Raw genomic sequence first — 26964 nt, 5'->3', positions numbered from 1 at the left:
TTCTATTATACTTCTATTAAGATAATATTATTCTAGTTAAAGTATTACTATTAGCTAGTAAATATAGTAGATATATCTTTAGATTTAGTAGTATTATATTCTATATAGTATACTAAGAAATTTTAATATTATATCTATCCCTTCTTTATAAAAAATAGCCTTATTTTTATATTTATATACTAACTATATTTATAGAATAGTAATAGTATATTATTATCCTATACTATCCTTCTCTAAGAAAGATAAATCTTTATATCTATAGATATAATATTATCTTTTAGTAAGCTATAGGCCTATAATTCTACCTCTATACTTAGAAATCCCTAAGCCTATTAAGGGACTATTACTTTATTAATAGTACTTTTTCTAGCTATAAAGCTATCTAGACTATAAGTATAAGACCCTTATAGGTTATACTAAATATACTTACTATTCTTCTATAAAGTATAATTATATCCCTATAAGTTTTAACTATATTATTATAAGAAGGAATTTATTATTAATAATAATATAGCTTCCTTCTAAGGTTTAGTCTACTACCTATACTACTCTTAATATATTACCTATATATACTTATATACCCTAAGTATATATTATTAAATAGAATATTAAGCGCTTAACCTATATAGCTAATAAGGCTAAAAAGGCTACTACTATTATAGAAGTTATAGAGGTTATAGTAGTTAAGGCCTTAAGAATTATAGAGAATATAGGAAAAGTCTCTAAAGTTAAGGAATTCTTTAATATTCCTATTAGTATTATAGAGGAAAGTATAGTTTCTAATATAGGTATACCTAGTAATACTTTATTTATCCCTATAAACTTAGTCCCTACTTCCTAGAATACCCTAAGTATAGAGTCTATTTTATTACTCTATTATATTTTTAATACTACTCTATTAGTATTTAAATCTAATTAGATATAATAACCCTACCTATACCTATATATAAATTCTACTAAGTATAGGGAATATAGTACTAATTTTTAATCTATAATTAAAGCTTCTTATATTTTAGGTATATATTCTTAGTCCTATTCTTCTTTAATATCTTTACTATTATAATTAACCTAGCCTTATAGTTATTAAGGGCCTTAGTATCTTTAACTATAGACTATAGTTCCTAGGTTACTTTAATATTATTATAACTATACTACTTAACTAAGTAGGACTTATTTTTCTTACCTTAATAGAATAGGATATATTTAATCTTATACTCTATCTAATTATTAATCTTAATTAGTTTAGGAGTATTATTATTAGTTAGAGTATTACTATAATATAATTCTAATACTAATATATAGTATATTAGGTATAGTAATCTAAAATAGAGAGATAGATATAGTTTATATATTTATATACTAACCTTCTTAAGGATTAGGAATAGACTTAATATTTTATAATCTAATTTCTTACTTAATCTACCTATTTCTATATTCTTACTCTTAAGATAAACCTAATTACTAACCTTAAAGGATTTATTTATATAGTATTTATTTATATAATACTTTATTAACTCTTTTACCTTAGAAAGTTATTCTTTTATAAAGCTCTTTATTTCTTAGATTTCTTATACCCTCTATATAGTATTTATATAATACTCTTTAGGATACTTTTTACTACTATCTTAAATAGATAGATTATATCTTATTAATACTTTATATAGTGACTTTCTAATTATACTATAAGTTATTATATTATATATAAATACTATAATAGGGAGCTAGTATACCTAGTTATCTTATTCCTAATTAATATATAACTATAAGAAGTACTCTAATACCTAGTTTTAATATTTAGTCTATTTATTAATTTAAGGATAGAATATAGTAGATAACTAGTATTTAACTATAAGGAGGAAGTAGAAGGTTAATTAGAACTAATTAATAAAAAGGCTATCCCTATTACTTACTAGATTCTTTAGTATACTAAAGATTAGGATTATATATTTATATAATAAATCTATTAACTTAGGTATATTAATTTCTTTTATATAAGGAAGATAAAGGGTATACTTTATAAATATATCTATTAAGACTAATATTATATTATATATCTTACTATTCTACTATAATAGAGATATTCTAATAATAAAATCTATACTAAGCTACTTACTAGGCCTTCTAGGTATTAGTAATAGCTATAATAATCTATATAGCTTATATCTATATACTAAATTATATTAATAATTCCTATAATTATATATATACTCCCTTATATCCTTTATAATTCTATATTAATAGAATTTATACTAAATAGCTTTAAGGGTATATTTACCTATATAATAGCCCCCCTAAGGATTATTATAGTATATCTTTATAATTTTATATAAGATTATAGTCTCTTTTAAGATATAAATATAGTTATTAAACCTAAATAGTCTATCTAATATTAATCCCTAGGGTATATTACTTAGCTTTTACTTATTAATACTATCCTCCTCTATTTTTATATAGATATCCTATAATATTAGATTATAATCCTATATTATATAGAGTAATTCTACTATAGAGTTCTTTAGTATTAATATATATATTATTTTACTTTAAAAAGCTTTTATAACTATTAAATATAATACTAAGGGATCTAGAATTCTTATATTACTAATAGTATAATACTTATCTATAATACTTATATTATAGGACTTATATACTATATTATTATAATCCTTTACTATATTATATAGATAATTAGATTTAGATACTAATATTATATTAGCTACTATTATAGAGATATATAATTTTAGGTCTAGTAATATTATAACCCTATATACTAAGGTAGAATATAACCTTTATATTACTTCTTTATTATTACTAAAACTCTTTTATAACTTTTCCTAAAGAGTAGGTAAAAGTAAGTTCTTTAAAAACTCTCTTTCCTTAGATATATAGTCTAATTAGTAACTAGATATATTAGTAGGATTTAAGGTTCCTAAATAGTACTTAATAATAAAGTTAAATATAGTAAATCTCTCTACCTATCTTATCTAATATTTAATTAACTCCTTTATAGATATAAAGTAATATAGGTTAATATAATTAGATAGTACTAATATAAGGAATTTACTACCTTTAAGATAATATCTCTAATACTTAAATAACTTAATAATTATAAGTAGTTCTAAATTATATATTTTATAGTATATTTTAGTATTAATTATCTTTTTAGACTAAAAAGTAATTAAATACTAATAGTCCTTAAAATCTAGCTATATAGTAATTACTACTATAATAAATCCTAAAGTATTTAGTTTAATTTATATAGGTTTTTCTAGGTTAAAGTAGAATAATATAGATATACTTAAGAAATATCTCTTTATTTCTTTAAAGGTAGCCTATATTTTAGATATAAAGATAAAGCCTTACTTTTAATAATTTATACCCTTTCTTTTTAAGGTACCCTTTATTAGTTTAGATAGAGATATAGTAATATATAAGTAATTCTTAATAAATTATTAATAAAAGTTCCTAAATCTAATAAATTATTATATATTATATAAATACTATAGTTCTAACTATTCTATAATAGTATAAATCCTCTCTAATTCTATAGATATACCCTTAAGTATAATTAAGAAGCTAAAGAAAGCTACTAACTTTATATAAAAGGTATATTTTACTATCTTTATATATAACTTATATATATATAGTCTATCTAGTACCTTATATATATTATATATATACTACTCCTTAGTTTATAAATAAATAAAGATATTATTAAGATATATAATATAGTAGATATTAAATAGATTACTTAGTACTCTATTAATATATAACTAAAAGGTTATAGATATATTTATTAATCTAAATAGTATAACTATATACTTAAAATAACTATATTAAGTCTAGAATATAGTCTTCTATTTATTATCCTTATAAATTTAGATATAATAGTATATATCTTTTAAATTAAGTTATATAAAGATCTTTATATTAGATAGCTAATCTATAGTCTTACTAATTAATAGTAGGGAATACTAGTTCTTAAGAGTTAATATATTAAGTCCCTAGTAATCTATATATAGATATAATTTTCTATCCTTTTTTAGTATAAATAAAATAAGTATATCTACTAGACTCTATAATAACCTAATCTAGCCCTTTTTAATATATTCTTTAATATAATCTTAGAATACTATAAGTTCTATCTTAGAAAGAGAGTAGATTAACTTATAGGGAATTTATTTATCTACTTCTATCTTAATAGTATAATTATATTTATTATTCTCTAGTAACTTTCTTATTTCTTTAAGATTAAAGATATTAGCCTAATCTAAATACTAAATAAGTAAAGCTTTCTCTATACCCTATACTATAGTAAAGAGTAGGATAGGCTTATCTTTTATAATTAGATAAGGATATATTATAAGTATAAGGGCCTTATAGAGGATCTCTTATATAAAGGCTACTATAGTTATCTTTTTAATCTTCTTACTAGATAGATAATAATATTATACCTAGTTTTTCTAATTAATATTAGGATTAATAGCTTTTAATTAATTAAATCTAATAATTAGATTATAGTCTATTATCTTAACTACTTTATAAGAGAGTATATATTAGTATATTATATCCCTACTATCTTATAGCTTATTATTTAGCTTATAAAAGCTATAGGAATAGACTATATAGCTATCTATAGCTATAATAGGTTTTAGGAAGCCTATATCTATATATAGAAGGTACTATTTAACCTAGTTCTAACTTATAAAGGTCTTTTTAGTCTTATTATTAATTAAAGTCTATATAGTTTACTCCCTATTATTAGTTTTAATACTAACTTTATAAGTAAAAGTAAGTTTTAACTTATATTTAATATTATTAAGCCTTAATACTACTAATATTATAAGTACTAGGGTAATTAGTTTTTTAATTATAAATTCCCTTTAGTTTCTTTATAGATATCTATATAATAGCCTAACTTTCTATACTTAAAATAGTTACTATAGGGAATACTATTAGGATTTATTTTTTATTTATTATACTTATACTTCTTATTAGATTTATCGCCTTACTTATCCTTACCTTTAGTTTTAAACCTATCCTTATATTTCTTTATCCCTAATATAAATAAGATATAAGAGCTAAGACTAGTATCTAAGCTTAGATCTAATTTAGTAATATTATTTTTACTATTACTAGTACTTTTCTCTTTTTATATATAAAGTAATTTCTATTAATTAAGGATTTAACTTTCTATTATAGAAAGATATCTAATATATATTTTATATATTTCTAGCTTTATAGGCTATTTTAATAACTTAGTATAAACTATATTAATTACTTTAGCCTAAAGATATTCCTTCTAATACTATTAATTATATAGGTACTTTAGATAATAATAAATAGTATTAAGCTATATTATAAATATCTATATAGATTAATATTACTTTTACTATAGAATACTATACTCTAGTATACTATCTTAGTAGATATTTTAAGGATTATTTATAAGATATAGGTAGAAGTCCTAGAAGATTTATTAGATAATAGGCTCTTTAAATATCTTTATATAAGACTATTAATTATTATTCTTTTAATTATCTAGTTATTTAACTATAATCTCTATCTTATATAAGTTAAAGTTATACTATTACTAGTATTTATTAAAGTATAATTAAAGTTAGTTAATAAAGGTATAGTATTCTTAGGTTATATTTCTATAGAATAGTTTAATATTTATAGGCTTTCTTAATATATAAATATAATATTTTTTAATAACCTATAGTATAATACAGTTATTTATATTTATTAAAATAAGAGGCTTTATTTACTCTAGGATTTCTAATTTTATAAGGAGATTTTAGTATTCCTCTCTTACCTTAGTTTCTTTAATATATTTCCTTAGTTAATTAAAGGTTAGTAAGAAGGGATTTATAAGGTATTATACTAATATTAGGTCTAATAGTATAGTAGTTTCCTATATTAACTCTAAGATATCTATAGAAAGATTATTTATAATAGAGGGAAGGATTTAATTAGTTAAAACCTATTTATTAGGCTATAGTATTATAGGGAGTCCCTATAACTATATATTATAAAGGTTTAATATAATATAAACTAGTATAAATAAGGGATAGTCTCTATTAGGTAATCTAAGTATTTAAGAGCTATTAGAACTATAAGACCCCTAGGTATAGAATACCTAAGGGAATACTATATATAATAGAGGATTAGGAAATAGAGATAGTAGTATATATAGTAGTATATTAGAAAACTAATAGCTGCTTTTCCTAAGAAGTAGTATATAAGGATAATATATAGGTTATAGGTTATATAATAAGAAGGGGGCTATATAGGTAGTATATATAGCCCCTACCTAGTCTATAGTCCCCTATATACCCTAATAGGTATAATACCTTAGGTATCAGCCTTCTTAATACTAGGGTCCTAACAGTAGGTCTAGATTATTAGATAATAGTAGATAGTAATAGTAATAATACTAATTAAAGATATAGTAGTTAATAGCTAGTTAATAAAATTAGAGAATCTCTATACTAAATACTTAATTATAAAAGTAAGCTTTATAACTAATAAGTATAATATAATCTATAACTTTCTAATAGTACTTAAACCTCTTAAGCCTTAGTTCTACTACTATTAGTACTAAAAAGTCTTTAAATAATAAGATAGTAAGTATTTACTAATATAGTAAATATATACTAGTTAGAATAATTACTTTTTAATTAGAAGAAAGTAATAAAGATAAAGGTACTATAGGCTACTTTTATAATACTTAGTAGTTAGAAAGAAGCTAGAAAGCTAGTAGCTATAACTATAATAATAACTATAATAACTATAAAAGGTAAGAAGAAGCGATTCCTTTCTTATATATATAATAAGAATTACTACTGCTCTATATATCCCTACCTAGTAAAGGTAGTATACCTAGCTAGTTAGAAACCTAATATAGAAGTTTAAAAGAATATATAAGTAAAGATTAATAATCTTAATAAGAAAGGATAGGAATCTATTAAAAGGCTTTTTAATAAGCTAATTAGAGAAGAGAGTATAATATAGATATAAGTATACTTTACTATTCTTAGAAGTAAGTACTTAATAGTAGTCTAAGATACTACCTTCCTAAGTACTAATTTATAATTAATTCTAAGAGAATATTAGCTAGTTAATTTAGTAACTAGTTAATATATTATTAATAATAGGAATCTCTTTATTAAGTTTAAAAAAAGGGTATAAATACTAAGGGTTAGTAATATATTTACTAAGGTCTACAAGGGATCTCGCCGGCCTGCGGCCGCGAGATAGTTGTGCAGAACGAAACGACTAACTGCTCTTTTTTCATATCACCATATGTAAATAAACAATGTAAACAGTGTAAATAAAATAAATAGGTAGGTAGGGTCTTATAGCTGAGAGAAAGATACGAAGGCCTAGCTATATACTGTATATTCTTTACTATAACTACAGAGTAGATATCATATAATAGTATTGTCTAACTGCATTAGGATTAGTGTATACTCTGATTAGATAGATTGTTTTTTTTTTCTGCCGGCTGGATCTATTCTGCCGTTTCTCAGCGATTACTTTTTCACCGACTGGATTTCTATTTTTTTCGACCCAGTAGAGAGAGCGCCTGGTCACATGATCTCCTTTCGAGGCGTTCCCTCCGGGGGCCATTCGACCCCCCCTGGGAAGGGGAGAGGGTTATTTTTTTTAATTGCTTCGCTTCGCTCCGCAAAATCATCGACATAGCAGCCTTTTTTCAACAAGCTGAGACTTCTCAAAAAGATAGGCTCCAAAAAAGTAAGATACTGTTGGCACACCGTGCCCCCTTTTAATTAATGAGATGTTGGTGAATGTCTGATATATTTTGTGATACTTTGATAAATCTACAAGTCGTTCAGAGCCAGAGGTATCATAGCAAGTGGTCATATGAAATGGCAAAAAGCAAACAGAATAATATCCAGAAAGAGCCAAAGCGCTAAAGAGGGTCTTCGTTAATTTCGACTCTGACGGCGAAGCGCCCAGGGTGGCCCGAATCAGCCAATGGCCGTGCTTGCTGGGCCAACGGACCTGCAGACCTGTAACACACTTGCAAGCTTGGAAGATCGAGCACCTAGAGTCTTGCATATATCACGGCTACGCGCCAGGAGCGGAACCGAACATGTCTCGAAATATTCTGCGACTCTAAATATCTTCTCTCTCACCCAATCATCCCCTGCTTTGTCTAGAGGCCCTGGGGGCATTGGGTTTGTATTGTCTATTAACAGCCTTGATTGTAACAATGACGGGTTGGCACAGGGTATAGAGCCTCTCCAATTAGACTCAAAGACTCGAAGTCGGACAAGGGTTTCTTTATGTGTAACAGCTTCCCTTGAAACCTTTTTATACTATTCTTATCCTTATTTTCGCTGCGGCCTGGGGGTGTTTGGTGTAAAATTAAGAATAGAGCCATTGTCTATTCACACTCATAGTCACAGGTCTATCATTCCAATGATCCTATTCATCTCGACAAAGCCCATTGTTGTAGCCTTCGACCTGGCCGCTTCATCGTTCTTCTAGACTCAATAAATACGGCACTTCCCGCTTGCACACTCCCAGCTTCTTCCAAATCTTTATACCCAAAGAAAGAGATACTGCAATACCTACTCGATTTGACGCCGCCGGTCGCCGTTATCTCGTCCCCTTCAAGTCCACAAAACTTCATTCTTACAAACTTTAACCTCGAATCCTACATATCCAAAACTACTATCACGATGTTGATCATTGTTTTGATAGTGCTCTTTGCTCTGTATACCCCAACACACGCTCATTCTTGGGTGGAAGAGCTCACTCTCATTGCTCCGAATGGAACCTTCGTCGGTACTCCAGGATATCCCCGAGGAAACTACCTGCGCACGACATCGGGCTTTAGCGACACTGCAATGACCTACTTGATCCCACCCAACACAAGGGCAAATGTAACTCAGATTCTGCCAACCGACAAGATGTGCAAGGACACTCAGCAGGATCAGACTCAGTCAGAGGGAAGCCCTCGGCTTGAAGCCAGCGCTGGCGCGGCAATTGCCCTTCGCTACCAAGAAAACGGCCATGTGACACTTCCTCAGAACCAGCCCGGAAAGCCTGCGAGCCGGGGATCCGTTTATGTATATGGCACCACACAGCCCAAGACAGGCGAGAAGTTCCTTGATGTTTATGGAGCCTGGACCAAAGATGGAACAGGAGGTGATGGACGGGGAGTGCTTCTGTCGGTGCAGAACTACGACGATGGCCGTTGCTACCAGGTCAATTCGGGGCAAATCTCAGAGACTCGACAAGCGACGTATACTCATACAGCAGACCCACTGATGGGAGCAGACCTCTGGTGTCAGCAGGATATTCGACTGCCCTCCAATGCTCCCAGTGGGAAACCATACACACTCTATTGGGTGTGGAATTGGCCCACCGCTGCAGGTGTTGATCCCACGTATCCCAATGGAAAGGCCGAGATCTACACAACTTGTATGGACGTGGATCTGGTGACCACAATCAGCAAGCAGGCAGTCAAGAGTGACTATGAGACTGACCAAGATCTCAACAATGCTGCGATTCCTTCGCAGTTCGATGCACTCGGCGTTCCGTCCTCTCAGCTATCCTCTCAGCCGACCACCTTTGGCACATCTTTGGATGCGACAGGGGTTCAGCCTAAAACAGTCACAGTGACAGATTGGGAGATCAGCCCAAGCACTGTATTTATGGCTGGGAGTCAACCCACATAAAATGAAGTTGAAAGACCAAACATCCAAGATAGAACAAAGCGACTGAATATCCGAATGAAATGACAATCCCTTTGTTTGTAAACTAATTATCCCGTTGTAAACCGAATCTATGTCTCAGATACCCTGCATTCATAACAGAACATGGAGGCATCGAAGTAGAACAATCTTATATATAGCCTTTAGTCCCAAACGGGAATAGACGAAACCAGACTTGAAACGCGCTAAGGCTGGGCGGCACGTGACTGCTCGACGGGTTCAAGCTTCACCCATTCACACACGCCCAACTCTGTGACTCTCAAGCGGCTGCCTTGCATATTGGCTGATTCACGCTGCTTCCTTTGCTGCAGTCCATCGGATAAATCATATTGTCCCAACAACCAACAGTCCCCCGATCCCAAAATCAACTACGCGCTGATCATTACTCCAGTTCAACCTACAACTTAGACAGGTATGGCAATCTCCGAGCGTTCACTCGCGAGTCTATTTCTCCCTCTAATTTCCCATTTCCCATTTCCCATTTCCCATGTGGCCTTGACCAAAACACTTGTTACCGTGTGGTTTGCACATTCTTTCCTGCATAAGCGCTGTGCCTCCGTTACATTCGTATCTGACATTGGTCCTTTCTGCAGTTTTCTGCTACTATATTTAGCAATTCCCTACCCTCAAGATTGCGGGACAAACCGCTGGAACAACAGTCTCGATTTTGCCAATCCCACCTTGAGCCCTTGAACGGATATTCTACTACGCAAATCTTGCAAAATCGCCGGCTTTCTCTTGTTGATATCGTCTTCTCATCGTGAGATCTTCCCCGTCGCGGTTCGGCGTTCCACTCGGACCACATTTGCCCCCCTCCCTCGTGTCGTTTGCCGATTACCCACCCATTCACCGTCCACCACACCGGAGCCCCTTGGGGATAATATCCTTTTTTTTTGCTTCAAAAGCTTGACATCCAAGGGTTGCCCCTGGTTTGAATTACGCGAACCTAAAATCGGGTTTGACCCCTTACGACTTGGGCGCTTACTACATCGTCCTCGAGCCGAATATCTCCTCTATCTCCGATCACAAGATATACCTCCCTTGTTTGAACCAAAGGAAAACCAGCTGTCTGCGACTGCGACTGCAAATTCAATAACCTGGACCATATCAATCGCAATGCGAAACTAGAGCGCCAACTACGCGACCGATGAACAACCCCACATTTCCTTCTCTAAGATCCGCCCCGTTATTCATCATCCCGAACTCAATCCTGGGTCTTTCTCCATGTCAACCATGATGTCTTCTCCCACATCATCGCAGAACATTATTTCCACAAACAACCTCTCAGTCCTGCCACCCATCCTCACCGATGGGACGGTGAAACGGTCATCGACGCATCCGAAGGATCGGCTCTCCACGTATTCCAATGTCTCATTTGCATCACAAAATCGTTCGCGCCCAGGCTCCCATGTCTTCCCCATTTTCCATACAAGTCTTCCATATGCTCTTGTGCGAGACTTCGCCTACCCGTCGACCCATCCCCTGCATTACGGGCCTCCTCCTCCTCGCGCCTCCGGGGTCTCCACACCGGCAAGTGAACACCGACGCCTCTCCGATCCATCACCTTCTTGGGATATATCGCGCGGATGGTCAACAGGCCAATCGGGCATAGAACCTCAGATTACCTATGTCCACCAACAGTTGCCAGCCATGTCCTTTGGGGATGGACCACCATACAGCGAGGATGAAGACCTGCATAGCCCAGTTGTGACGTCGCGTCATCGCAAGAAGACTTCTGACATAAATGGTCTTGTAGATGAGAGAGTCATGTCTGGAACTGGCCAGGCGGTGAACAGTGATCGCGGAATGCTCGTTGGCATTAACCCCGATGGCAGTGAGACTTATTATGTAAATGATGGAGATACGTCAGATGATGGACCAGGTGGTGAGTATGTGACATATCCGGCAAATGAAGGCCGCTATTCAACCATGGGATATAGCGCCCCGGCCGGCCAGCAGGGCTATGAACATGACCCTGGGTTTGAGTCCGAAGATGAAAACCCCGGTGATAATCGGTACTCTAGAGATTATCAGTTTGCCGTTGGCTGCCCGGATGAAGAGATGCATGGAAAAGCCGTCGCACTCTTTGACTTCACACGAGAGCATGAAAACGAACTTCCTCTTACCGAGGGCCAGGTGATTTATGTTTCGTACCGGCATGGCCAGGGCTGGCTGGTTGCAGAAGATCCCAAGACAGGGGAGAATGGCCTTGTCCCGGAGGAATTTGTGCGTCTTTTGCGAGACATCGAAGGAGGCTTGACGTCGCTGAATGGGGAACCAAACCCCGACGTCACCGGGGCCGCAGACGTTAGTCTAGACTCCACCGAGTCTGAACAAATATCTACTCCTACCCAGGTGGAGCAGGCTTCATTTGCTGTGAGCGCTCAGTCTGGAAACAAAACCACTGATGATAGTTCCCTCGCTGCAGTTTCGACGGAAGGCGCAGATGCGTCTCAATCTGCGACGAATACTGGGACTCCGACCGGTAAAGCGGCTGGGGGCGCCGACAAACGCTCTAGCACGCTGAGCAAGACTTGATACAATTGAATATCAGCCCTGGATGGCTTTGTTCGTCCATGAAAAGCCTTGGCGGTGCTCCGTGCACGATTCACCTGGAGAGATGGCTTATCTGTTTCGGTTGCAACCCGCCATGAAATCCTGACAGTCGATCAGCAAAGCTTGGCAACCTCCACTTTCCTGTCAGGGTGGGAAGATCTCTGGTATGAAACATGCAGTTGACTATGTGGGAAGGTTGTTTCATGAGCACTCAATCAGCACCTCCTTGGTGGATCATCCGCCAAACCCGAATTACCCAATCTCTAAGACCTTTCAGAGCTCCATCTCAAAAGGATTTTTCTCTTTTACCTTCTCTTCGGACTGTTTAGTCTGATATAAACCCACCTCTTTCTTTCCAGCCTTATGTTCAACCCATTACTGCGATGAACTATCACCCATCGCAAGTTCCTCTTTATTAACGTATATCATCCCTTTCTCACGATCTCAATTCATGTCTTCTAATCATACACTTCGGGGGAGCATAACCTGGGATTGAGGAGGATCAAGAATCTTTCTTCTACTACATACCCCAAGTTTTTCGCCATATTGTCGCCTTATCTGTTCTTTCTTCCGTCTCACAAATGTCTCTTATTATCCCCCATCGTTTTCCCTCACCTGTATTTAGTTTCCTTCAGCGCACGCGTTATACCAGCATCAATGAGCATCGGCATCATGCCGATTCAAATCTATTCAATTGCCACTTATTATAAGATACATTCTATTTAGCATATGTCTACACACGACTTTATCAAATGCCAATGTACTATATAACTAATTTACTATGAGACAAAACCTGCCTAGAGATATACAAAACTGATACCTGGCATTCACCCTGGCATTCACGCCTATCGTATAAGGTATCGGGCTCATCACCACAACCCAGCTTTTGCCTCGCAAAATCCATTGGGTGAATAAGGGATAGGTATATAGGTGAGCTCCAGTATAATATTTCTAATATAATCGCGGGCCAAATGGATCGGACATTAAAGTTCCGAATACCGCCGTACATAAAGTAGTACCACTCTTCAGTGAAATATGAGACTGTTTGCTTTTCAGCGCGACTAGTAAACAAAAAATGCGCAGAAACGAGGTATTGCCGCGCGTATATAAGAGATCGCGGGGGACGAATATTTTTACGTGAGGTGGGATGAGAGGCCAAATTTTCGCAACCTACTCTGCTATGGTCAAGTAATTATGCTCCTGCCTATGTCAGGTGGTTTGGTCATGTGACCAAGTCCCTCGTTCAGTCCGGTAATGGAATAGTACATAATCTTACCCCATCCCATAGCTTGTACCATCAGCAGTCAGCATATGTAATGGCAACTCCGATGGCATCTCCGATCCGCCTATCCCCACATGTTCAGTGTATTCAGCAAAGCTCACCCTACACCAACATATATGATAATGCGCCTGTTAGTCCGCTTCGGGATCTGCTCCCCCATTCCCACCCAGAACAGAAACGCTGGGAAAATCCCGGCGGCTGGGGTGCACGTCACTTGAATGACATGGCGCCGTTCACGCTTTGGGACGAGCAAAACCACAAGTTCCGCCACCCCTCAGGTCAGGACTGGACCTGGATCCGTAATAAGTTCGGGGAAGGAACAGTGCACATCTCCGCGTGGCTTATTTGTATGGAGACGGCCTCTCCACCCCAGCCTATACCACTGACCCTTGGAACGATGCCTGTCATATTCGTGCGTCCCGGTGAGATGTTTAGGGAGCCAATCCCCTTATCTGGATATTCGAATCCTCGTGTTCCCGATCCCTGTCCCACTGTCCGGTGGCCCCAATTAACCAATCCGACTAAGCGTCAGGCAGTTGCTGTGCTTACTGCCATCGCGCCACTTGCTCGTGTGAGAGCTGCTATGTTTCTCCCGGCTTGGACTATCTTCGAACTTGAGTTTGGAGATGGCCGGAACTACGAAAAGCGATCCCTTCCCGGGTCGTGGCAGGCCGAACAGCACTCTACCACCACGGAGATCAACCGTTTTCTAGCACCATGAGAAGCCTTACCCGCCCTCCCTTTATTGTCCCATCTCTGGTATCGGCTGCTGGTGCTGCACCACAAGATGACTCAAACTACCTTAGGCGGTTGGTTCTTACACCAGGATGTAGAATCGAGAGTGGTTTTGGGCTATCAGGTACTTCAACCGAATCCACAAACGCTGCAACCACGTGTGGTATCAAAATTCGCAATCTCGCGGGCGAAGAAATGCTGACAGTCACCAATCATGGTTTTCTCTCATCAGAGGAAGTATACCACCCATTGTGAATGGAGGAGATCTTATCGGCGAGGTCGTCGATACCCGACCTGGGCTTGACATCGCTCTCGTCAAACTAACACCCGCTGCCTCATCTAGCTTCACTAATTCCTGCTACTTTCAAGCCGAACCACCTACTCGCCTCCTAGAAATGTCCCAAATCTCCCAAGGCTCATGGAGTGAAGTGGACGGCATGAGTTCAGGGCTCTTTAGCATGATGAATATTGGCACCCAAACCATGCAACCGAAACGTCCAGCTGGTCATCGCGGAATCAAATTTGAAGAATGGGATACCAGATCGGTGGATTTCTTTTTTGGGAATGTTAATAGGGCTATCTCTGATGGTGTGTGCGGCGCCCCAATCGTTGACGTTGAATCAGGTGGGGTGTCCGGCTTTTTCCATCTGAGTGATGGGGTCTTTGCTTATAGTGCTGTCCTTGATGATCTGGTGGCTGAGGGATGGGGATTGGTGTGAATGTGGAGTTCTGAGCTATTATCGTCGGATGCCATAGCATCTTCGGTGAGACTTGCCGCTAGCTTTGCTATTTTGTCTACCTTTTACACACCCCTTATGAGTTTCATTCATGTATTATTAGCTGTCGGGTGATCTGGAACATACCGCAATGCATGCGGTTTCACCGAGGACGAAGCCCATGATGTATGAAGTTGCGATAGGGAATGGAGAAACCCCTGTGCCTTCCAGTCTTGCGTCATCATGCTTGCGCTGTTTTTGAGAGCGGAATAAGAAGATCATACACCCCAAGAAATAAGAGGAGCATAGTGAAGATTAAGGGCCATCAGAAAGTAGGTGCTTCATAGATGACTCTAAGAAGCGATTAGTGAGCGTTTATCAGATCTCACTGAATAATCACGTGACTTCCGGACACAAATTTACTCGATGAGCCTGACTCTGAGCGCCCTCATAAGAGCGGCGGCAGCTAAGATAGAATATCCCCACCCCGCAGAGGAAATCAAGTACGTATAGCTAGCTAGGTAGGGAAGTAGGGAACCAACTAGGGGAGAGAAGAAATGGGAATGGAATAGAGTATACAAAAACAATGAAGGAAGGCAGAATAAAACAAAGATCAAATCAAATCAGGAATATGAATGCTGAAATCATGACTCCATATCGCAAAATTAAGAAGCGAGCATGGGCTCAGTGGGTAAGAGCGACGAGTTGCTTTGCTAGCTGATCAACCAAGCAGATCATCAAAGGCCGAGCTAGACTGTTGCTTGTGCTGGGGCTGGCTGGGCGTGGAGGCCGTGCTAGAGGGTGCTGGGGTGCCCCAGATGCCGGCGCTGGCCTTTTCCTTGGCCATGCTGGCAAGGTTAGGGCCCTTGTTTGTGCCGGTGTTGGTTTTCTGGATGCCAGCGCTGGCGCTGGCGGTCGACCACAATGAACCGAAAACATCACCCGAGGGCTTCTTGGCAGCTGCTGAAGCTGGCTTATTCGCTGTGGGTGAAGCCACTGAGGACATGGAGGAGGTGGCACCGTGAGAGGATCCAGAAGATTGGGCCACGTTGACGGAGGTGAAGTAGTTGGGTGTGGGAGCTTGGTACCCGGAGGGCTTCTGCTGTTGAATCGGGGCCATCTGCGAAACGGGAGTGGCGAATCCGCTGGAAGAGGGAGCGGGGCTGGCCGATGTGAATCCAACTAGGCCGTTGATGTTGGCACCCTGTGAGGCCGAAATTGGCTGAGGCGCAACGAATTGGGTGTTTGAAGTTGTGCTGGCAGTGGAAGCTGGAGGAGGAATGGCAAACTGACTTGATGACTGGATAACCGGAGTTGCAGACTGGAAGTCGTCGAAGTCGTCGTCGTCAACTGGGGATGGGTCTAGTATATTCAGAGCACTGCCAGCGGGTTGCTTGCCAGTCGAGGTGGAAGCTGTGGTAGTAACAGGCTCGTCGTCGCCAAAGTCGAAGAGGTCTGCTACAGGCGCAGGAGCTGGCTCGGGCTTCTTTGCTTGGGGCTTCGCCCGGGAGATAGACTCACGTGGGCGCGCTGGGGCATCTCCCTCGTCATACTCGTCATATTCGTCGAAGCGGTTGGACCGGCGTCCATTGTCCTGGAAGTCAACGCCAGCTTGCCCGCCAGATTCTCCGCCAAAGCCGCCGCCGTCACCGTAGACACCTCCACTGTATCCACCGTACCCCATACTATCGCTGCCAAAGCCTCCATAACGGCCCGAACCTGAGCTGGACATGCCCGCCCCGGCACCCATGCCACCTTCGAAACCACTGAACTTGTTGCGGTTGTTCTTGGCCTTCTTTCTTTCAGTCCGAATCTGATCCACATCACCCAGCAATTTCACCAGCTCGGACGACCGGTTGCGCACATTGATACCCTGATCCTTGCCGTTTATGTCGATATAGTGAAACTGCCGGAGCATCCGAATCAACGACATGTGGGATCGTGCATCATCGACGACTCGTTCGGAACCGTTCTTGACAAGGAATTCGAGGAGCTGAAGACTCTATATTCGGAGGAAAAAAGGTTTAGTCAATGCACACCCGCATGAATAACCACGGTTCTCTTACCTTGTAAATTTGTCGCCATTCCTCCGCAGCCTTGTCGGTGAATCGCTTGTAGATAAGGGGCATGATCTCATTGAGTAATTGGCTGTAATAACAGAAGGTCAGCGCTTGCGCATTATTGCGGGTAATGACAGATAACATGGACTGACTAGCTATGCGTTCCATTCGCGATATCCTGCATCAACGTGGTCGAGGCTCCCCAGGGTTCATTGTTTGTAGCTTCCCGGACCTGACTAGGGTAAGCATTGGATCGCACCATCTTTTCGCTTTCACCCTGCGAAAGGCCATGTTGTTTCGCGCAGGGGTGAGCGATTGTACACGAACCTTGGATTCCATCTCGGTATAGTTCATAACAGCTATGACGGAACGGCCAAATCAGTTTCCGCAAATTGTAAGACACATGCAAGCTGATTCGGGCTTGTTCATAACGCCCTCGGACCAATCGGGATTCAGACTTACCATTCTGTACCTTGCGAACACCGGCCTTGAGGTCATACAAGGACAAGTTGCTGACTTGATCTTTGAGGTTGGAGAAATCCATGGTGAGGGGTGACTGTTAGTCGTCAGGGGAAGTATGGAGAAACGAGGATCGGAGAGAAAATATAATAGCAGCACAGGCAATTGGAAGCCAAGCACAGGAAGAATCAAAAATCCCTCAGGACTAACGTGGACAGTCGGAGGGGAGGAAGATGCCCGGTTTCCAGCTGGCAACCCGATTGAATGCGCCACGTCACGTGGCAACCCCTGACCAAGCCCTGTATACTTCGAATACAACAGACGATTATTCTACGTAAGTCTACTTTCTACTTAAGAGGTCTTCTGGAAAATTGAATTGGTTTACAATTGATACTGAATGGTATCATACTGTGTACATGTTATTCGCCCGTATAGACCGAATGCTATCGCTATCGAAATCAACAAAATACCCATGGTATCTTAAACAAAGACAATAATAAGAAAGAAGAAAAAAAACAGACAAATAATAATATCAATAAGAATGTGCACCCAATTCATCCCTCATCAAGTCCGTAAGCCATGCCTCTCACTCGTTATAGAACTTCTTCATGATCAAATGCAAGAAAAGGTTGACATTGACTCGCATCTGTCCCTCAAAAAAGTCCATGAATTGCGTGTTGTTGAACTGAGCCTGCAGCAAGTCGTCCAGCGGTACCTGTGCGTTGGCGCCAGGAATCATCATGACACCGCTGCTCCCGTCAATGGTGAACACACCAACTTCGTTACTTGAAATGGTCAAGTCGACCCGATCCCACTGCCGCTCGGCGTAGCCCTTCCAGGCGACCAGAACACCTCGGTCCGCCAGGGTGCGCGCAGAGTATTTGTAGGATCCAAATTTGAATATCTTGCCGGATTTTTGCAGCTCTCGTTGATGATCCCATTGTTTGGTGAACGGCATCAGGAATCGCTTCTTTCCCTTCTTGTTCTGTAACGTGATCATGGCTTGCTCAATGTAGTCGTTGTATGTCTTGAGTTGCTGGTCCAGGTAGACGGCTTGGCCGCTGAGCCTCTGGGAGGTCAGCCGAGCACCCTCGAGTTCACGCTCTCGTTGAATTCTCCGACGGTGCTTGGTGCGGATATCAGTGGCAATTGCATTCAACAAATCCTGATAATGATTGTGACGATTGATCTTGCCAGTCTGTTCAAGACGAAGAATATTTTCGAGTGCAATGCCCTTGAGCTCGGAATAGCTCATGGTACCAATGTCAATTAAGCTGTTGGCTTCCGAGTAAGCGCCTCGGCGAGGGTTGTTCGTGCTCAGTTCTTCCCGAACCAAAGTGTGCCATCGCTCATCGTCTTCGGCTGTCGGCGGCTTGAGCATAACATCCATAAGGTTGGAACCTGTTTGGACTCGGATGATGTAAAGGATGCAACGCTTAGTCTCCATAAAGAGCGTCTTCACATCGGCTTCGGGGTCTGGGATGTAGAGTTAGAAAAATGAACAAACGGGGGCTTTGCTGAATTGCTTACCTTCAAGCTGGGCCAACTTGGGATTTAATGTGAGATTGATCTCGGTAGAGCTGACGCCCATCAATTCGTTCTCGTTACTCTTGACATTGCCAAGTTCTCGCACAACTTCCTTGAGGAAGTCATCAGGGTGGGGGCACATATAGTTAATCTCAGAGGCCACAAGCTGGTGAATCGAGAAGATGTCAGACATCTTAATGTACAGGGTGGGTTTGGCCTTAGCATAGAGGTCGTTGAATTCATCAATGTCGAAATAAGACTCTGCATCCTGGACTGAGATCATCTGACCCCAGATATTCCCTAGGCGCTGGATTGACTCTCCGATGTACTTGTTGAGCGGCTGAAGATAAACATTATCTGCCCCAAATAGTCTGCCGGATGCAATCTGAGCAACGACCTTAGAGATTTCGCCAAGATTTCGCTTTTGTTCTTGGGTGAGGCCCCGATCGATCACACCGTACTTCTCTGGCTCCAGCACAGCAGGCTGGAAGTAGCTTTTCCATACCCAGTGGCCAACCGCCTGGAGAATTAAGCCTGGATCCTCGGCAGAGAATCTCTCTAGTAGATTCTGATACATCTGCTGTGCAAGATATCTGATACCGAATGGCATACGGTATAGGAAGTCTTCAAAGCCTGAGAATAATTGATCGACAATGTCACGAAGATCTTGCAAATGTTGAATGAACGTTTCTCTGGTTTCGGGGTCTCTAATCGCTTCTTCTCTGGGAAGATCCGGGTGTCGGCGGCTTCGTTGGCCGGTTTGCAGCTCCTCGTTGTTGATTGCGGAACGGTAGATTTGAATTGGATCACTCTCCAAATCAAGGTCTGGGTTGTCGATAACAGACTCCTTCACGACACCCCCCAAGACGTCGCGCATGAACTTCCGATCGCGGGATGACTTGGCATATGAAGCGAAAAGCTTGTTCCAGAAAGAGGTGCAGCGCAAATATTCAGCAAGAGATGTGAAGCTTTCAATGTCCTCCTTGGCGGATCGTGCCAAGAGTTTAATGAGATAATATTCCTCACGCCGTTTCTGGGAGTATCCAAAGAGACCCATCATCAAATGCCGGATCCGCTCATATTCCTTGTCCGAGGTGTTGACCTCACGCAATCGCCGGAACAAGCGAGCCAGGTACTGCGATTGGGTTTGGAGAAGGAAGAAAAACACCTGATACTGGTCCAACTTCCTCCTTGAGGTCTTGTTAAGGGCCTTGAGATCGTAGGGGTCCTTGGAAGAAATTTCGGTGTTGGATAGCAAGTTGCCAATGTGGCCACCGAAGTGCTTTTGGTGCTTGACGACTTCATCCAGAGTGATCTTATTCTTGACAAGGAGGGCAATCTTGATATCGAGTTGACTGATGTATTGTTCAGCAAGCTCGTTCTGTCGCACTTGTTGAACAACCACCTTTCGCAGGCGCTCGAACTCTATCTCTTCGTCAAAGTCGAAATCGCTGTCGTTGAGAAGATGCACGAAGCCCTTGACCGTTCCAACAGGTGGATTCTTTCCGCTTGTCAGGCTTTTATAAGCCTGCCCTTGAATGCGGGCTCGGATAACACTTTGGGCCTTGATGACCTTCTCCATGTTTTCATTGTAATGTTGACGTCTTTCCTCAAAGCGGTTGCAGATAATGTGACCTCTGATCCGTGCTTGGAAGTCCGTGACGAAGTCCTCCTCTGCCTCAAGATCGGTCAAGATCTCCCCAACTTCAACCCGCGCAAGCATTGCCCGAGTTAAAGATTGGAGTTGAACAACTTCTTCCTCGTTGTCCTCAAGGTGAGACAATATGTCACCAACCTCCATTCGTGAGACAGCAGCACGCGCAAGGGCTTGAAGTTCAACAATAGCATGTTCCTCCTGGCCCAGTTCATGCCGCTGTGCGAGTAGATACTGTCTGTGAATGACGCCACGGCATCGGGACTGTAGTTCCAAGATAGAAGGTTCTTCTTCGAGCAATTCGGTCCTCTGGGTATCCAATAATTCTCTCAGAGCTTGTCCCCTGAGAATAGCTTGCAGGTCGACCACTGGCAATAGATGTTCCGCAAGCTCGTTGCGAATAGCTGAGGTGTTTTTCCTCACGACAGCGGCCCGCACGATAGCTTGCAGTGCAGTACACTCATTTTCGGTTTCCTCTAGTGCCTGAAGCAGCAGAGTTTGTGCTTGTCTGGCAATCAGAGCCCTGAGAGTTGATTGAATGCAGACAATTTGGGGCGTTTCGTTGTTGAGCAGAACCTTCATCTGAGACAAGTTGTTGCGGGTGATCGATCCTCGAATGACAGCCTGAAGCGATTTGACGGGTGCTTCTGTCAGTTTTACCTCATGGGAGTGAGCGTTCATCTGTCTTCGTTGCAATGTACCACGGATGGCAGCTTGAAGCGACTTGATAGAACTGCCGACTTGCTTCACCTCTTGGGACAAGGCATTCATCTGTTGTCGTTGCAACGTGCCACGAATGGCAGCTTGAAGCGACTCGATCGAGCCGCCAACCTGCTTCGTCTCTTTGGACAGGGTATTCATCTGCCGTCGTTGCAACGTACCACGGATAGCAGCTTGAAGCGGCTTGATGGACTTTCCAACTTGCTTCGCCTCTTCGGACAAGGCATTTATTTCTCTTCGTTGTAAGGCACCACGGATAGCTGCTTGAACTGACTTGACGGAACTGCCAGCTTGTTTTAGCTCTTGGGAACGAGCATTGATCTCCTTTCGTTGTAAGGTACCGCGGATCAAAGCTTGAAGTGCTTTCACATCATTTTCAGCATATCGAGACTGTTCGTATTGGTCCCCAAGATTCATGCGTTGCAATGTACCTCTTATCGCGGCCTGTATCTGCTTGATGCCAAACTCTTCTTGTCGTGCGCGAGTTTGTAGGTGACTAGTCTGGGCGCGAGCCCTAGATCCCCGAATCAAGCTCTGGAAGTGCAGAACATCTGTTTCCTGGGCTTTTCGCCATTGCTCGTCGCCTTGCTGACTGCGACGTACAATGAAGCCTCGGCTAATAGCCTGCAGCCCCACTGCAAACTGGAGCATGCTGAGCCGGTATTCACTAATTTGGCGTGCCCAATCTCCACGCAGACGTGACTGTAGCTCAATGAGAAGGGGCTCAAAGTCCCACAGATCGTTCATCGTGTTGCCGAGCTGTAAACGTATCATAGCTCCTCTAACCTGAGCCTGGAAATCGCAGATCGAGGCTTCATTTTCGTGTATCTCTCGATCAATACGATCCTCCTCTGATTCAACGGGTTCCGGTTCAGGCTCCGCGCCAAAGTTCTCAGCCATACCTGCAAAGCTGGGCATGCTCACGCCAGCCTTGTCCAGTCCTTTTTGGGTTTTCTCGAGTTCGTGGTGTTCAAACTCAAGCTGACCAACCAAGTTACCCATTCGGAAGTCCAGCATGCCATTTTTGAAGAGCAACCATGACAACGCGTGGATGCAGTGTATGACCTTGGGAATGTTTTTCTTTTCGTACAAGTCGATGAGTTCAAATCGAAATAACTCTGGCAATTGAACCTCATCGAGGAACCGGAAAAACAAGGCTATGTTGTCTGAATGGCGATATTGTAACTTGGGGTGTCGGAAAATGCGAAGTGCTTTGCCGGCATACATTGCTTGTACCACCTCCGCCAAAGTGACGCCGTCTCGCAGCCCTTCCTCCAGCTGGACGATTGGCGGGATTTGCTTTTGAATGACATCTTCGATCCACTGTTTGGCTTCTCCGATATGGCACAAATACTCGTATGCTTGGATGAATTGTCGCTGTTGGTCCATCCAATTCCCGGCCGCCCACGAGGACGCCTTCGGCTTTTCGGGAGATACTGCGCCATTTCTCCCTACTACCGAGTCCGCTCGCTTGAGGCGTCGTCGGCCTTGCAAGCCTACTACGGAGGCTGCAGCTGCGCTAAATTCGTTTTCACCGGACTTTGCAAACCTCGAGAGAGTTCTGAGATGGCCGGTGGATGATTTCTGCAGGGTTTCAAGCTCGGGTGCGGACAGTGCAGCAGTCAGCTGTGGGGGATGAGAGACTGTCTTTTGGGGAGACGAAGGATGCGAGGTTTCGGGCACAGTAGACCAGTGACGAGGAGAGATATGCGCTGGAGGGCTCTGAGATTCGTGACTGTGTGTTTGGTGACGCGGAGCCTGATTCTCTTTGAGATTAAGATGACGCGATTCTGGGGTACTTGGTCGATAGTCCTTCCGCGGGAGTGATTCATCAATTGTGTGGCTTCGTGAATGTCGGTACCCGCCAGTATTTGCAGTTGAGGATGGAGTATTAGGGACTTGTTGTAGTGGTCGTAGAGATCGGCGAATATTGTCGTACGTCGTACCTGCATTGGACCAACTTCCTCGTTCCATTGCGTCCGTAACAGTCGTTGCTGAGCTCATACTGCCTGCCTCACTCTTCCCTCGAAAGTGACCCAATTTGTTTGATACCGACCCATTAGAGGAGACAGTGCTAGTCCGGCTAGGAATAAACGAGCTTGATGCGACAGAATATGCAGACGAGTTGGTGGACGCTGTCGACCCGTTTCGTAACGGACTGGTGGACTGTGAGGGAAGGTCCGTCTGGGCCCGCTTGAGGGATGGAAATTGATTCGACATCATTTAATCTCAGGACGGTATGCAAAAATGGTTTGAAAAATGTCGCGCTCCTTTGACCGCATCCCTGCTCTGGTGGTAAATGCGGAATGCGCGAGTTAAAGGTCTCCAAGACTTCTTCTGGAAAAGACGTTCTGGATTGGGTAGCGTTCAAGGGCAACCTCCCATGGCTTATACGCGAAGAAAATCCAATCAATAGATGCGCGACTTGTGTCAATGGGCTCTAGACTCGTGAATCCCCGATGATGGAATTGTTGACGGTGGGGGTGCAAGTGCGACCAAGATTCCCCAAAGTGGGCGCAGGGGGCACAACAAATCTCCAGATCGGGTATGGCGCAATCAGGTGATTGTGGCTTGTCGATCTTGAATCACGTGAAATGCAGAACTAAGAGATTGTGACGAGTCCCACATGTGCCCAGGTGGACATAGATCTGTTGCTTACTTCTATTTTGCAATTATTCGAAATCGCAAAGGTCCCTTACAGAAAATCAATCGATCTGCCGAACATTCCTTCAAATCCCAATATCTGACTTATCAGGATGTCTGCAGTCTTGGCAAAAGTGGTAGTCCCGTGCGACGAACACAGCTTTCAACCTTGGAAGTCACCCAGTAAGTTAACTATATAGACCGTCAATTAATATACAACATACATAATTATGTACTTTGTACTTGCTGTTCCTTCAAGCTTTGGTTGAGTTTGGGAGAGACTTGCCTCTTTCTGGGGCTTTTCTCGTTCACAAATATCATGCTTAGTACTGTAACCTCTCCAAGGATATGCTACAGGATATATCCCCGCAAGTCTTGATTGAATCTTTTTCTATCCACTCAGCATTGAAGATAACTACTCATTGAAAATTCCATATGTTATAAATTCATTTTAGTGTTGAACAAGTAGAGATAAGTAAACAAGTACAAATAATGGCGCAATAATCCCAGCGCGTTTGAAAGGCAAGTTGCCGGTTGAACCGACCCCGCCAACAAATGAAACCACCTGACTAACTTTGATTTCTTCTCATCATCACCACAGACGCGGTGCATTAACTTGCTTCCCTCCATAAATCTCATCATGGCTTCGTTGATTTCTCAACCTCGCTACATCTACAAGATTGTGCCTTCCACCGCACCAGTTCGCGAACCAATCCCTGAGCGGCTCACGGTTAGCGAACTGGACGAGGCCGATGGTTTCATCCACCTCTCAACGGCGCATCAGGTGGGAAACACATTGAAAGCATTTTTCACAGAGGAACCACTTGTCTATTTATTGCGGATCGAGTATCATCGCGTGGTCCAAGATATCCGCTGGGAGTCCCCAGACGGGAAAGTGTCTGCCCCTCGACCCGGTGAAGGACTTTTCCCAGTAAGCTGCATATGTCGGTCTGAAATTAACATTCGCTGAAATAAAGCCTAGCATCTCTACAATGGACTAAAACTGGGCAGAGGGGAGATCGAGAGCGTCGCTATCTGGCAGAATGATGAGGGATGGGACAAGGCTCTCACTGCAGGGAAGCCGTGGCTCCTGTACTGACTTCATATCACGTTGAATTCAAATTTGATACCAATGGCAAATACATGCTCAGCACAGTGCTCCAACATTTCCACCACCCCCTACACTATTTAGTCACCAAGCGGGTAACAATGCATCACTTGCCCATCTATACATGTATAGTTACCCCATATTAGCCACAATAACAAGAATAATGAATATTTGAAGGTGTGAGATATTGATCACTCACAGTATAGAGAGGCGTCCGCACTGGCCAAGAAGACGAAGCTTGTTGCAACCTCACTAGGCTCACCTGGTCGTCCAATGCTAGCCCCGCCACCCCATCCTTCCATCTGTTGGGCATCTCGAGTGTCAACTTGAATTGGTGTATAAATTGCACCTGGACTGTAATTTGGAATGCTTCAGTGTGTGATTTCAAAGAGGAATTTATGGATGATCCTCACGCGACTGCATTGACCCGAATACCCTTTGGAATCAAGGATTGTGCTAAAGACCTAGTAAAACCGATAACAGCTCCCTTGGTTGCGGCATAATCAATCATGGTTTTCGAGCCACGAAAAGTCACGATAGAAGAAGTATTGATGATCCTGCAGCAAGTGCGTGAGTATATGATGATATAGATTAGAGAAGAAAGCACCCACGAATCACCTCGTGCCATATGAGGAAGACTAAACTTCGTCATCGCAATCATCTGGATGATATTGGTTTTGAAGATGTCTTCAGTCTTATCCAGATCTGTGTTCTCAAATTCCGTACATAGGTACTGTGCCGACGCATTGTTGACAAGTATATTGACCGTGCCGTATCTGTAGACTCCCAGGGTCAGTCATTTGCTAATACCAGGAACAAAACCTTATGCTGGCTGACTTCTTCACATGTTCATCCACTGCGTGCTGGCACAATTTGCGATCTCTCAAATCGGCTGGGATGAGAAGGCAACTCCTCTTCTCTTGCTCAATAGACTTTCTGGTTGTCTCTGCGTCAAGCTGTTCTGAGGGCAAATAAACGATAGTGATATCCGCGCCCTCTCTAGCCATCAGAATAGCAACTGATCTTCCAATCCCAGAACTAAGGATTGATTAGCCTAAATAAGTTTGTTCCCGAACTTGCTGCACATACTCCCCGCCAGTGATAAGAGCATTTTTGCCCTTCAATTTCCCGGAACCCATATATTCCGAGAAGCCGTGAAGGCCTTCCAGTTTGGTCGACTCACTGGGATTTATCATTTTGCTCTCCAATCTAGCACATCATCTTAGTGGATATATTTCGCTCGGGTGAAACATTACTTACCCCGGCTTGTTCTGAGACTGTGGTCCCGGTGCAGGTTTGAAGGTGCCATGTTCACCCATAGGAGATGAAGCCATATCGATAGCAAAAGTCAGAAGTGAGAATTGATGTTTGATGACAATTTGAATCAAATCATGCTGCCTTTAATAGCTTGCATTTGCTACTATCATTCTGTCGTCATACTGTACGGGACTTGAAGCCGGTAGGTAACTAGTGGGATTACTGATCCGTTGCAAGGCCAACCATGTCAATAAAACAAGGATCTTGGTCCGTTATGTGGTTTTATATACATATGTAAATATCAAGAATGGCACCCTGATAATTATAGCCAACTCACATTGGACCTTCACTTCCACCTTCAAAAGCTGTCTTATATATTGTATGGCAATCGATATTCATGTCCCGCTCATCGGAAAAATAACCTTGACAAGAGGACTGTACATCATAATCATACCCAACGACGTTACATGGCACCACATAATAGTACCGATGTAT

The 26964-nt window shown here is 41.2% G+C and overlaps 7 protein-coding genes across 7 annotated transcripts; 4 read left to right on the top strand and 3 right to left on the bottom strand.

The window, feature by feature from the left end:
- Positions 1–8714: 8714 nt before the first annotated feature.
- LCP9604111_3126 (uncharacterized protein) lies at positions 8715–10445 on the top strand (the record flags this gene model as incomplete). Its single annotated transcript, XM_039070680.1, has 4 exons — positions 8715–9686; positions 9916–10004; positions 10144–10164; positions 10346–10445. 4 exons carry the CDS (start codon positions 8715–8717, stop codon positions 10443–10445), a joined length of 1182 nt encoding a protein of 393 aa, XP_038931081.1.
- Positions 10446–10988: 543 nt separating this feature from the next.
- Positions 10989–12290, top strand: LCP9604111_3125 (adaptor protein NBP2; the record flags this gene model as incomplete). Its single annotated transcript, XM_039070679.1, has 1 exon — positions 10989–12290. The coding sequence occupies one exon, from the start codon at positions 10989–10991 to the stop codon at positions 12288–12290; it is 1302 nt and encodes a 433-aa protein (XP_038931080.1).
- A 1334-nt stretch (positions 12291–13624) lies between these two features.
- On the top strand, positions 13625–14311 carry LCP9604111_3124 (uncharacterized protein; the record flags this gene model as incomplete). The annotated part of the gene is made up of 1 exon (XM_039070678.1): positions 13625–14311. One exon carries the CDS (start codon positions 13625–13627, stop codon positions 14309–14311), a length of 687 nt encoding a protein of 228 aa, XP_038931079.1.
- Positions 14312–15762: 1451 nt separating this feature from the next.
- On the bottom strand, positions 15763–17645 carry LCP9604111_3123 (ENTH domain-containing protein; the record flags this gene model as incomplete). The annotated part of the gene is made up of 5 exons (XM_039070677.1): positions 15763–17043; positions 17108–17189; positions 17254–17333; positions 17429–17460; positions 17564–17645. 5 exons carry the CDS (start codon positions 17643–17645, stop codon positions 15763–15765), a joined length of 1557 nt encoding a protein of 518 aa, XP_038931078.1.
- A 501-nt stretch (positions 17646–18146) lies between these two features.
- Positions 18147–23681, bottom strand: LCP9604111_3122 (putative Ras GTPase activating protein; the record flags this gene model as incomplete). The annotated part of the gene is made up of 2 exons (XM_039070676.1): positions 18147–19036; positions 19091–23681. 2 exons carry the CDS (start codon positions 23679–23681, stop codon positions 18147–18149), a joined length of 5481 nt encoding a protein of 1826 aa, XP_038931077.1.
- Positions 23682–24744: 1063 nt separating this feature from the next.
- On the top strand, positions 24745–25203 carry LCP9604111_3121 (DUF952 domain-containing protein; the record flags this gene model as incomplete). Its single annotated transcript, XM_039070675.1, has 2 exons — positions 24745–25035; positions 25087–25203. The coding sequence occupies 2 exons, from the start codon at positions 24745–24747 to the stop codon at positions 25201–25203; spliced, it is 408 nt and encodes a 135-aa protein (XP_038931076.1).
- Positions 25204–25403: 200 nt separating this feature from the next.
- LCP9604111_3120 (oxidoreductase, short-chain dehydrogenase/reductase family) lies at positions 25404–26546 on the bottom strand (the record flags this gene model as incomplete). The annotated part of the gene is made up of 6 exons (XM_039070674.1): positions 25404–25566; positions 25626–25769; positions 25824–25988; positions 26050–26250; positions 26302–26421; positions 26473–26546. 6 exons carry the CDS (start codon positions 26544–26546, stop codon positions 25404–25406), a joined length of 867 nt encoding a protein of 288 aa, XP_038931075.1.
- Positions 26547–26964: the final 418 nt, after the last annotated feature.

Source organism: Penicillium roqueforti (genome assembly GCF_015533775.1).
Source record: "Penicillium roqueforti strain LCP96 04111 chromosome Unknown scaffold_04, whole genome shotgun sequence".
NCBI classification, from domain to species: Eukaryota; Fungi; Ascomycota; class Eurotiomycetes; order Eurotiales; family Aspergillaceae; genus Penicillium; species Penicillium roqueforti.
The sequence above is the reverse complement of the archived record's forward strand: the minus strand, read 5'-3'. Positions and strand labels throughout refer to the sequence as shown.